Source organism: Muntiacus reevesi, chromosome 20 (assembly GCF_963930625.1).
Source record: "Muntiacus reevesi chromosome 20, mMunRee1.1, whole genome shotgun sequence".
In the NCBI taxonomy this organism is placed as follows: domain Eukaryota; kingdom Metazoa; phylum Chordata; class Mammalia; order Artiodactyla; family Cervidae; genus Muntiacus; species Muntiacus reevesi.
In genome coordinates this window covers 33,107,804-33,120,815 of record NC_089268.1, presented here as the reverse complement: position 1 = coordinate 33,120,815, position 13,012 = coordinate 33,107,804, and the positions used below count along the sequence as shown (strand labels likewise).

Sequence of the window (13,012 nt, the reverse complement as noted above, 5' to 3'; positions counted from 1 at the left end):
AGAGGCTAACTAACTCTGTCGGGGTGAAACAGCTAGAAAGTGGCAAAGCCATAACTGGACTCTGTCTTCCTAATTCCAAAACCCCAGCAAGTAGAGCGACCAAATGCCCCAGTTTCTGGGATGCAGGATTCTCGGAGCTAAAACTGGAAATGGAGATGTGGTCACCCTGCCCAGAAGAGGCTTGCGATCCCAAGTGCCAAGGGAGTGCTCACTCACTACCAGGAAGCACTTGCTTACACACCACAGAGGGGTTTTCCTCTGCGGTGTCTCCCCTCACCTGCTGGAAGCCACGTGTGTGCACCGCAAGACCTCCAGGGCCACAACTAGGTCATCTTGGCTCCAAAGAGGAAACCTAGGAGCTTGAGTTCGTTGGGATTTCCAGCTTGAATGTAACCCCATTATTTGGACCAGTTTGGGTTGACAGAGCAAAAGGCACCATTCTTGGAGTGGTAGCATCCGTAGTTTTGCACACATGCTTCAGAATATTGCTCTGCACTTGTGCTCACAAGTGGGCCTATTGTTTGGAAGGCTGGGTTAGCATTGGAGGATTTCACCCCTTCCATTCCATCTCCTTCCAAGCTTTCTAAGGACAATTCTTGTGCTTTTGGGGATCAGAGCTGACCACCAGAAATGGGGACTAGCCAGCACAAAGCTTCTCCCCTCAAAGCCTGAGCGTTTGTTTTCAAGCAAATGATTTTGGCCCGTGTCCAGCTGCCAAAGGACACTGTGTTCTTAGGCTGCCTTTAAAATATTTCTAAAGAAAGGCTGGCATGCAGGGCCACAGATTGTGAGCGCTCTTGTTGCCAGAGTGAAAGCAGAAGTGATCATTAGAACATCATGCATCTACATATGGTCAAGAGATTGCTCTTTAGGCAAAAGTTGAATCGGTGTGAACACACTGGGTTTTGTTTTTTTTCCTTCTGTTTTAAAAAATATACTGAGCCAGTTAATACCCTGTCAGTGGCCCCTGGAAACCCCCCTGGTGACTTTCCAGGAAAGGACAGATTAAAAGCAGGCAGGGAGGTCACTTGATGCTTCGGCTGCTTGTGGGAGATGTTATTCTCCAAGATGCGAAGCTTGTAAATGGGTGACAAGGCCAGCCTGAGCCTCCGTGCTGGGGAGGCCGCGTGTCAGTTACATGGGTGCCTGTTTTAAAATTAGTTTTTAAGACTTAGTCATTAGATTCACACAGGGGCCTGGTAATCACTTAATCACTGGTGTGCTTGCTGTATAGTAATGTCAAAAGATGTCTTGTCATCTTTACTTCATGTTTTGTTCAAGTTTCTCTGTGACTATGTCCCAAATGAAATACACTTCAAGAACAAAGTATTTCTTCTGTGATGGGGCCCTGTTTCTGGGAGAATTAAGATACAAGCTCTCATTGATGAGCAGAGAGAAAAAGTCAGGAAATGAGGGCAGAGTGAAGCAGGTGGGAACCAGAGGAGGGGGGAGAGAATGAGAAGCTGGGATGGGGTGTGGTGGGCATAGCGGTGGCCACAGAAAGAGGAGAGGCTGGAGGGAGGGCTGGGGAACAGTCCAGGAGGCGCACAGGTGAGCCGAGAGATCCACACACGGAATCAGGTAGACAGATCCAAATGGAGACACAGAGAGATCAACCCATCATCAGAGAGAGAGGGAGAGATACAGAGAGACAGAGGGACACTGGTCTCCTGGTCCTTGTTCTTATGTTATGCAATCATCCCTCATCTTATTGATGACACTTTTACTTGTTTGCTTCTTTCTGACTTGAAAGCGCTATGACTCATCTGTGTTTGCGTGTGTGCAGACTATTGAGGAACCTGGCTCTTAGACAGGTGAGATTTGAGAGCCTCTGTAAATTCTTAGCATAATCTCTGTGGCCAGACCATCTGTTTGAATCCAATCCCTGCCACCTACTTACTTGGTAATTCAGACAAGTAGTATAATCTCCGTGTCTCAGTTTCTTCTTAAAATGGAGTTAATAATACTGTCTACCACATTGGTTGCTGTGAGGATTAGAGGAGATGATGTATGCTAACCTGTGGGAACATGGTACCCCACAAGCGTCGGCTGGTATTACTACGGTGCTTGTAAAATGATCTGGATGTTGTCACACCAGTTTTCCTCAGAGCATGTTCACAGAGGGAAGTATGCTCTTCTGGCTACTGAAGAGGCTTCATGTTCCCATCTGGGGCTTTTGGCACTGACCCTTATTGCCATCTGAGGAGAGAGTGAAAAGGTAGTCACACGCTTTGAATAAAGAGTTTCAGCCTCTAGTCCAGCTCTGGCATGGACTAGCTACGAGACAAGTTTCTATGGATCTTCTCTCAGATTATGGTCTTTAACTAGGTGATTGATATTGAATCCTTTCTGGTGTGTGAGTTTTATGATTTGGCTATTATTTTACTTCTATGCAAAGGTTTTGTGGACTTAAGATTCTTAAAGAGATTGGGGATTGATCATACCAGAACCCCTGGAAGGAAGAAGTGTGTGCTGCAGTATACTGCTGAACCTTGAGCAACAGGAGTTGAGCTACACATTATATGCAGATATTTTTTAGTACTTACTAGACAATGTGTGGTTGGTTGAATCCTCAGATGCAGCCAAATGGTAGATGCAAAGGGCCCACTCCACTATAAGCTATATACAGACTAAGCCCAGAATTGGTCAAGGGTTAACCATAGATAGATAAAGGAAAGGATGAGAAATCTGACTTCTGTAGTCATGCTGTTCATCATGACTGTTGACATTATTTCTATTTTTAAACCTTTTCCCCTAGAGGGGGAGCAGAGTTTGAAAAGGTGCTACATCAAGATGTGCTTTGGAATGGAATATTATTCAGCCATAAAGAGAATGAAATATTGCCATGTTTTAGCCACATGCGTGGACCTTCAGTTCAGTTTAGTCATTCAGTTGTATCCAACTCTTTGTGACCCTATGGACTGCAGCTTGCCAGGGCTTGCTGTCCATCACCAACTCCTGGAGTTTACTCAAACTCATGTCCATTCAGTCGCTGATGTCATTCAACCATCTCATCCTCGGTCATCCCCTTCTCCTTCCGCCTTCAATCTTTCCCAGCATCAGTGTCTTTTCAAATGAGTCAGTTCTTTGCTTCAGGTGGCCAAAGTATTAGGGTTTCGGCTTCAGCATCAGTCCTTCCAATGAATACTCAGGACTGATTTCCTTTAGGATGGACTGGTTGGATCCCTTTGCAGTCCAAGGGACTCTCAAGAGTCTTCTCCAACACCACAGTTCAAAAACATCAATTCTTTGGTGCTCAGCTTTGTTTATAGTCCAGCTCTCACATCCATACATGACTACTGGAAAAACCATATCTTTGACTAGACGGACCTTTGTTGACAAAGTAATGTCTCTGTTTTTTAATATGCTGTCTAGGTTGGTCATAACTTTTTCCAAGAAGCAAGCATCTTTTAATTTCATGGCTGCAATCACCATCTGCAGTGATTTTGGAGCACCCCAAAATAAAGTTTGTCCCTGTTTCTGTTGTTTCCCAATCTATTGGCCATGAAGTGATGGGAACAAATGCCATGATCTTAGTTTTCTGAATGTTGAGCTTTAAGCCAACTTTTTCACTCTCCTCTTTCACTTTTATCAAGAGACTTTTCAGTTCCTCTTCACTTTCTGCCATAAGGGTGGTGTCATCTGCATATCTGAGGTTATTGATATTTCTCCCGGCAATCTCGATTCCAGCTTTGCTTCTTCCAGTCCAGTGTTTCTCATGATGTACTCTGCATATAAGTTAAATAAGCAGGGTGACAATATACAGCCTTGACGTACTCCTTTTCCTATTTGGAACCAGTCTGTTGTCCCATGTCCAGTTCTAACTGTTGCTTCCTGACCTGCATATGTTTCTCAAGAGGCAGGTCAGGTGGTCTGGTATTCCCATCTCCTTCAGAATTTTCCACAATTTATTGTGGTCCACATAGTCGAAGGCTTTGGTGTAGTCAGTAAAGAGAAATAGATGTTTTTATGGAACTCTCTTGCTTTTTTGATGATCCAGCGGATATTGGTAATTTGATCTCTGGTTCCTCTGCCTTTTCTAAAACCAGCTTGAACATCTGGAAGTTCTTGGTTCACGTGTTGCTGAAGCCTGGCTTGGAGAATTTTGAGCATTACCTTACTAGCGTGTGAGATGAGTGCAATTGTGCGGTAGTTTGAGCATTCCTTGAGATTGCCTTTCTTAGGGATTGGAATGAAAACTGACTTTTTCCAGTCCTGTGGCCACTGCTGAATTTTCCAAATTTGCTGGCATATTGAGTGTAGCACTTTCACAGCTTCATCTTTCAGGATTTGAAATAGCTCAACTGGAATTCCATCACATCCACTAGCTTTGTTCGTAGTGATGTTTTCTAAGGCCCACTTGACTTCACATTCCAGGATGTCTGGCTCTAGGTGAGTGATCACACCATTGTGATTATCTGGGTCGTGAAGATCTTTTTTGAACAGTTCTTCTGTGTATTCTTGCCACCTCTTCTTCGCATATTATGCTTAGTGAAATAAGACAGAAAAATGATACCACCTAGATGTGGAATCTAAAAAATTATATAAATGAAAATATATGCAAAACAGAAACAAATTCACAGATGCAGAATGCAAACTTGTGGTTACCAATGGGGTTGGGGGGAGGAGGGTGGGACAAGCTAGGGATATGGGATTAGCAGTTACAAGCTGCAGTATATAAAATAAATAAGCAACAAGGATGTGCTTAGAGTATGGGGAGTTATACTCACTGACCTGTGATGGTCTATAATGAGGAGAATCTGCAAAGATTCTGAGTCCCTGTGCTATGTACCTGAAACTAACACAATTTTGTAAGTCAACTGAATTTCAATGAAAAAAGATGAACATGGGGCAGGGTCTTAGTTCACAGAAGGTGAATTTTCATCCTTTAAAGCTGAGTCTTGATCTTGTAATTTAGCACAGGTAACTTGTTTGTTAGACCTAAGCGAGTGACAACAATAGGCGAGTGACTACGCCTGTTTCTGACACCTTTTATCTCCCTTTCTATTACTGTCCCGGCTTTTTCCAACTGTCAGATGTTCCCCACGGAACCCTTCGTGTCTCAGACAACAAAACTGCCTCTTGCCCTTTCCCTAAGGCAGCCAAACTCTTCTTCCTGCTTCCCTTCCTGGGTAGTGATGCCAATGTGGATGACTAAAAAAATGTAGCTCTCCAGGTCATTCTTGGATTTGAAAAGAGAATTCCTTTAAACTTGGAACTCTGAGGAAGATACTGTTTGAGCTGGGAGCTCTGAGAGTCTCCTCCCAGTCACAGGCTGCCTGCTGGGCTATACCTTTCTACCCCCAATCTAAGTAAATTGCCAGGGTCTAGAGTCCCTAAAGGTATGATTGGATTGGGATGTGTAAAGGTAGCCTAATGGTCAAGAACATAGGCTTTAGAGTTGACAGACAAAGCTAAGTAGGAATCCCACTTTTGCCCTTGGTTACATCAGAGTCTCAGTTTATTTGTCTGAAAAATGGGGGAAATAGTGACAGAGAATATCGTTGTGGAGAGGATTACATGTATTAACATATCCAAGGATGTTTGCCCATTTATGGCACGTAGGGAATGTTTGTATATGGTAGCAATTACTCAGGGCTAGCTTCCTGAGCACGTGACCTGTGCAGTTGCACAAGGCATCCTTCTCGGGGGGGCCCTGTGCTGGGGTTAATGCTTTCTGACACTGTCTTAAAATTCCTCATAATTTTGAACAAGGGTCCTGAAGTTATGGAGCCAGTCCTGCTACTCCCGGGCTACTTTTGACCTCTGCTCACTCATCTGGTCCCACTTGTTACACACCTCTCCCCTTTCTATTGCTTGTTGTTTTCTCGGGCCTTAGTAAAAAGAAAGGATCTTTTCTTTGGGAAAAGAACTGTGGTTCACAGCCTATGGAATATTCACATACAGATATCTTTTGTTGCCTCCACTTTTAGAAGTTATTAATTAAAGGCCTTTTAGAGCACATCCCCTCTAAAATCAAATAGCAAAAATGACCCCAGGTAGAAAAGAACCCTGTGAAGACGTGTGATTGAAGACATCTGGGTGGAAAGTCTCGCAGTGCGCCGTGTCCCCCCCCTGCCTGCCCCGTGCTCATTATCAGGCTCTCCCAGCCACTGCTGGGCTGTCTCCCTTCGTCATCTTTCTCACAGAGGGTCCTGACTTGAGTTACTCCCCATAGTGGTGACCTATGATTATTCAAAGCAGTTTTCTAGAAAATATACCATTTCTGTTTGGAGTTGGGAGCCTAGAGAGAGGCCCACAGCAGGCCACAGGCATACCTATGGATTCACCTTCTGTGTGTGGATGACCAGGATGAGCCTTGGCTTGAATCTGGATAAATCCTGTAACAACTTGGTCCTCAGGTTCCCTGACTTATAGTTTCTAAGTGTGGTCGCTCAGTTGCATCTGACTGTTTGCAACGCTGTGAACTGTAGCCCACCAGGCTCCACTGTCCATGAAATCCTCCAGGCAAGAATACTGGAGTGGATTGTCATTCCCTTCTCCAGAGGATTTTCCCAACCCAGAGATCGAACCCAGGTCTCCCACAATGCAGGCAGATTCTTTACCATCTGAGTCACCAGGGAAGCCAGTTTTGTCCAAATCTAACATTCTTAGACTAGCCCATGTGCACTAGTCACTAAATATCAACTCTCAGATGTGAACTAGGAGTTCAGACTATTCCCAGCCTTAGTATTCTCTAGGGCACCTGCTAGGCAAGAGGTACCTATAGGTATACGGGACCCCATGGGCTGAGAATTGGAATGGAAGCTTCCATAAATGTGCTCTCTAGGACTGAGACAGGCATAGCAGAGAAGCAGAGTCAGGGTTGACTTCTTGGAACAATAGCCTGTTTTGCTGCCTGTGCGTTATATACATGTTATCAGCTAGTGAACAGAGAACAGAAAGCAAGTGGGCAAGCTTGGGTGGCGGTTGTATTTTGGAAAGCATGAATGAGTACTTGGCTTTTTCATTAAGTTTGCTGTTGAGATAGCTCCTGGTATGCATAGAACATATGTATTTTTTAGTATCTCTGAGCCCTGTCTTGCTTCCTCAACTGGAGTAATCTGTGGCTCTTTGGGGCTGCTGACTGGTTGCTTGTCTTGAGATTTGGCAGGTGATCTGTTCAATTCAGCCCTTCATCCAGTGATTCTTAGTGTAAAGTTAATAATCCTACAAGGTCGATAAGCTGTCCCAGATCACTTAGTCTTACATGAAGCCTCGGGAGCCCAGCCTCTCCAGGCTATAGTATCTAACGGCCTGTGGGTCGCACCAAAGCCCACCAGCCCACTTTCTGGTATCCATACTGATGCCACCACTTCTGTCTTACAGGTGCTCACGTCATGCCGAGCCTTCCTCGTCACAGTGCGAATTCCCACCAAGGTGAGTGTTGATGAGTTTTCTCCTTCCAACACACGCACACAGCCCAACACAACACACACTCGCTTCTCAGTTGCATAGACTTATGATTTAGGCCAGTATGTCCAGAGTTCTCTTTGCACAACCTTATTTTCCCTCCTTCTCCCCTGAAAGCACCTGCATATCTCCTTTGTCCCACTATCTGTGTAGAGCATCCAAGAAGAGCAGTGAAGCATTTCGTGCTCTGTATCCTCAGGGTTGGTGAATTTCAGTGATTTTCCTCTCAACTGGGGCAGGGTTTACACCTTCTTCAAGTCTGGTTCTTATTTCCTTGGGTCTAATAATGGCCCATTTTTCTAAGGCTTTGACACATGGGGAATAACCATCCTAACTCATAAAGAGTATATGACCGGAAATGTAGCCACCCAGTCCTCCTCGGTGGAGGAGTCTGGTGTTGCCTCTAAAAAATAACTAAAAATATAGTTTTAGAGGTGTTGCCTCTAGAAAATAACAGGATACCACTTGGTTCTTTAAAAAAGACTAACATTTTTCATAAGATGTCCTTCATTATAGGGTGCAAATTAACATTTGAACTGATAACTTGTGAATTAGGCACCATAATCACTTCTTTTATTTTCTTTATGATCACAGAAAGGTTTTGACCCGTTTTATAGGATATGAAGTGAATGGTAACAAGAAATTGGGAATTTTTTTCCCCTCTAAAAAGATAACTACATTTATTGAAAATTGTTTTAGTAAATAAGATGACCTCCCTAAAAGCAAGATATGAAAACCATGTGGTAGGTCTCATCATTTTTCTTGTCTTACAAATGAGGAAACTGAGGCACAGGGAGGGACAGTAGCTTGCCTGAGGTCAGGCTTAACCAGTTAGTGACAGGTGCATGGTTCTCATCAACCATGGGAGTAGGGGCTTTGCATCCCTAAAACTACATTGTTATCACCAGAATTTAGTTAGTTATCTACCAAGTATATTTTAAGTACATTATCTCACTCAATTCTCACAGTAGCCTTGTAGGTGAGCTATTAGAAAAGAGCTCAAAGACTACAAAGCTGGCTTATCTGAATATTTGCAAGTAATGAATGGGAAAAGATTTAGACTCACTAGCCTCCTCTTTTCAACTTCCTACTGAGCTGAACTTGCCTCACTTGCCAACCAACCCAGGAAGATGGGGAAGGTTTGGAAGATGCTTTCAGCCTCATTGGACTATGATGTTTGGGTTGCATCATGTTTCTAGTCCTTTCTTTTTAAAATTCAATATTTAGCCACAGTCTTGTGAATACTTTCTTATGTGCTGGACACAGTGCTGTCATGAAGTAGACCTTGCAGGACTGACAGACTAATGATTTGCATGATTTCTGCTGAATTTTGAGAAGGTGCCAATCCACTATTTGCTAATCAAAGACTGTGGGCACCTGATGCCTTTTTTCTTTCTAATCATGCAAATGTTAAATTTTACACAGTTTCTCTAAGGAATGAGACTTTATATTATCCCACCCCTTTTGATAATACAGAGTGAGGCTTTACGTTTATAATGTGTTATAAATGAAATCAGTTATTATGTAAATGATTTTGGACTAAATTACCTGTACGCTAAAGTACCTGAAGGCAGGATAGAAGGAAGTGAGTTAACCATTATCGTGCTGGTGATAAGTTAATTGTGGAAGGAAAATAGTCAAGCAGTCTGTTACCTGGAAGGCTCCTGAATGATGTGTTTACTCTAATTAAAAATGTTATGATGCAGCAGGAGGGGTGTCACCTCTTGAAGAGTCACGTGTCTCCCTTCTGTTGCTCCTTCCTTGCTCTGCTCTTGAGCAAATGGCCACTTTCATCCCATGATCTATATAACATTCACCCCGGCCTGGCTAGGGCAATTTGGACGTTGGTTCTGATGTCTGATATTGTCAGCATCACAAAGAAAGAAAGGCGGCCTTCTCTCAGAGTGACCCGCAGGCAGGCTGCCCTGGAGGGGAGGCTGGTTTTCATGTGTCACAGCATACCTTGGTTAAGAAGCAGAGCCAGTGTCAATGACATTCATTTTTCTGGGGAAATAATTATATTCAGAACAGTAGTGTACAACAGCCTCTGGTTTTCGCACAGGTTTCTTCTCTTTTCTTCAGGGCTGATTAATTAAACATTTTCTTTTCTCTCTTTATAGTCAAATGTACCTCATACACAGTCAAATGTGCAAAATAGAAATGTGCAACTCCGTGATTAATCACCGAGCAGAGACCTCCGCAGTCACATGCAGATGAAGAAATAGAACTTTGCCATTCCCCCAAGAAGGCCCCAACTCTGCTTAGGGGGATGGGAGTGGGTTATTGTCAGGGGAGGGTCCGCAGGGAAGCTGGGTTGCAAGATGACCCCATGTCAACCAGGCAGTGGAAAGGGTCTCCCACTGGTCAGAGGTTTACCAGTTGACAAGAGCACAGTGCATCTGGGGAGCTGGGGTGAGGGCCCAGGACTGAGCAGGAGGCTGTGGAGGAGGGGAAACTGGCCAGAAAGATGGGCAATCATGACACGGGTCACTGCATGCAGAATTGCGGGAGTTCCCGCAGGAGCGTCACATAATCATGCTTAGATTCGCTCTGCTGCCTGTCGGGTGGGGCCTGTCTTGCTGGGAGTAGAGGTGGGGTGAGTGAGAGGATGGCGAGAGAGCTGTTGATAGTCTGGGCCCATTCCTTCCTCATCCCTAACCAATTCCTAGTGTCTGTGGCTCTCTCTTAAAGATGCCCCAGGTCTCCTGTGCCCGCCTGTGTCTCCGCTTCCTCACTAGTCCCGCTCCTGCTCAGTGGCGTTCTTTAAGCTGTCTTCAGGGTGGCCTGGAGCCAGGGGCAGGTCCGCGACAGGGGTTGAGAGCACAGGCCTATTAAAAAGATCCGTGGGTGAGATTAGAGAGAATGCCTTGGACCTGGTTATGACATCAGTCTGTGTGTCTCAGGGACTCCCCTCCTCACTATTCATTTAACCCTTGACTGTTATGATCAATAACAGACTCAGCCTGTCCTCCCTTCCCCATCCCCAAAACTGCAGAGTCTCCTGCCCATTTCAGCCTTGCCCTCATTCTCTGAATCCTTCCGTGCCTTTGCAGATTCTTTTTCTTCTGCCTGGATTTCCCTTTTCCGTTTTTCTGTGTTGGACTTGAAGTCATTCTTCAGGGCCTAGCTGGAATGTCTCAGTGCTTTCCTGGCTCCCTGGCACTTTATTCCAGGGACAGCCCTGAGGGGCAGCAGAAGCATCTTAACTGACCTCCAGCTGACCTCTCCCAGCCAGACTGACCACAGCTGCCCATGCCAGCCCCGGTGATGCTGACCGCTGCGTCTTCATAGCTGCCAGGTTGTAAGAGAGTGCAGGTCGTCTCCAGACACCTGTCCCCACCAGTTGAATGAGATGCCTACTAAGAGTTTGTGGTTTGTTTCCAAACCTATTCACAGCAGGTATAATTACAGTTTTAAATTAAAAAAATATATATTTCACATATCAATGAAATAGGCTGTAAAAAGAGAGAGCATCTATGAAGTATTGAATGTTGATCAAATGATTCACTTAAAATACTACTGTCATGTTAAGGACCAGGCATCTGTTAATGGCCATGGGCATGGAGAATATAATAACCTAGAGAACTTATACCCTCGTGTTGCTTTCCCTTGTCTTCCAGTTCTCACTTCATTTTAAAGTGCTTGCATTGAAAGTTGGGCGCTGCAGTTATGAGTGTGACCCACAGAGGAAATGCCTTTGAAGGGCCAGCCCAAGGGACCTGACTCAAAGAAGAAACTTTGACACTATGTCCAAGGCTGGCAAATGAAAATATGTTTATAAGATTTAATTTGAAATAAATGGGAAGGTAGAGATATGCTTTATTTAGAAACCAATTCCCTGCTTTAAATGAGTTTTCAAACCTCACCAAGTATTGATCTTGATAACGATACGGAAGAAGACATCCACTCTAATCGAATGTTTAAGAGGTGCCTCCAAGACTGCATTTAACTCTGGGAGGACGAGATAAATGTGTTATTTCTCTTGCCCATCTTGGCACATAGTAGACCTTCTGTAACTATCTGTTGGTTCAGTGATGTCAATGATGAAGCAATGAATTTATCTTTCTACCTCCCGCCCTCATCTTCATACTTCAAAGCATTTAACTGGAGATTCAGGGGTCCTCTGTTCTAAAATTGATCCTACCAAATGTATCAAGGTACCAGCAGGCAGAGCTATGGGTCCTGTGGGTGTGGTTCTAGATGGGTTCTTTCCCCATTATTTTTCTAGTTTTAAAGCAAGAGAGTGAAATAAACTGATCCAACTCAGTTCTGCCCATTGTCTTTAGTCCTCTGTTCTGTGGCTGTTTGCTGTATTCAGATGAAACACTGAAAAACTGGGAGAAAGATTAGTGGCCTTTTTCCAGGAAAAATAGGCAAAGAGAGACTGGAGATATTTTGAAGAAAAAAAAGTGCTGATTATAGAAGTGAGGAAGGAGCATGTGTTATTAAAATAGGAAATAAATAATAATTTATGCATATACAGAGACAGAAGAATTTTATTTATTAATAACTGTGTTTCATTGGGGCACAGATTAAAATTCCTAAATACTGCATTTTCCTAAATCCATTTAAAATAGGAACTTTAATGAAAGACAGTGGAAAGAATGATGACTCCAATAAGTGGTCAGAATGTAACCCAAAGGGGTAAGGGTTTAGAAAGAAGGGAAAACCAACAGTGTCTTTATCCTGATCTGACTTGCTGAAGCAACATCTTGAAATAAGAGAAAAAAGTCTATTTAGATGGCTCCCTTCATAGTCATTCCTCAGTAAATAAATAATGGAGTAGAAATACAGAAACTTTCCATGGGGTTTGTCCTTGGATGAAATTTTGAAAAGTCAGACTTGGCATTTCCTTTTGGCCCTTTAGGAAAGTTACTAATGCTTTTTTTTAAATATGATAGGTCAAAGGTCATGTCATATTGAATGAATGAAGATATTAAACCAGCCTATCTTCAGAAGATGCCCAATATTTTGTTTGCACTTGGACTATTTCTAATTGTAGCATTTTTTTACTTTGAATTATAGGTTTTAACACCCTTATTACAGGTCTGTCTTTCCTCCCCCTCCCTCAATGCAGCTCGAGGTAACATTCAGCTATCTGGAGATTCACGGTGTCATCTGCAGCAAGCCAGCTCAGGTGGGTATGAACAACCTGTCTGCCATTATTCCAAGGTCAAAACCTTTCTTGAGTTTCTGAAACCAGATAATACCTTCTGTTTGGTTCACTAATGAAAGTTTCTTGAGATAATGTGGAAAAACAAGATAAGGGAAAATGGAGTTTTTGAATGAGAGATTGAACAGGGGCTGGGTGGGCAGGGGTCAGGAGTTTGTGATAAAGGAAGCAGTTCATTCTCCTAATTTAGTGTGGAAAGACCTAATGAGCTCTTATGTTACCTGGCAATGTAGATGTAACAGTACTCTTCCTTAGAAATGTTGTACAAGTTTTAGCACTAAAATTTCATAGCTATTCTACAATACTATGTAAGATCTTTCTGGGAATAGAGTGATTAAGAGAATTTTTTGATATTAATAAAATATAGATTTTAAAGGATAGCTTTACTGAACTGTAACATGCAGTCAACTGAAGTGTGCAGTTTGA

The 13,012-nt window shown here is 43.4% G+C and overlaps 1 protein-coding gene across 5 annotated transcripts in view; it reads left to right on the top strand.

The window, feature by feature from the left end:
- Window positions 1–13,012, top strand: part of CARMIL1 (capping protein regulator and myosin 1 linker 1) — a 301,122-nt gene that overhangs the window by 118,183 nt on the left and 169,927 nt on the right. For all 5 annotated transcript variants that reach the window (XM_065912902.1, XM_065912901.1, XM_065912900.1 and 2 more), the window contains exons 3-4: window positions 7,330–7,380; window positions 12,491–12,550. In XM_065912902.1, coding sequence (XP_065768974.1) covers window positions 7,330–7,380; window positions 12,491–12,550 — 111 coding nt within the window. The remainder of the gene's footprint in view (window positions 1–7,329; window positions 7,381–12,490; window positions 12,551–13,012) is intronic.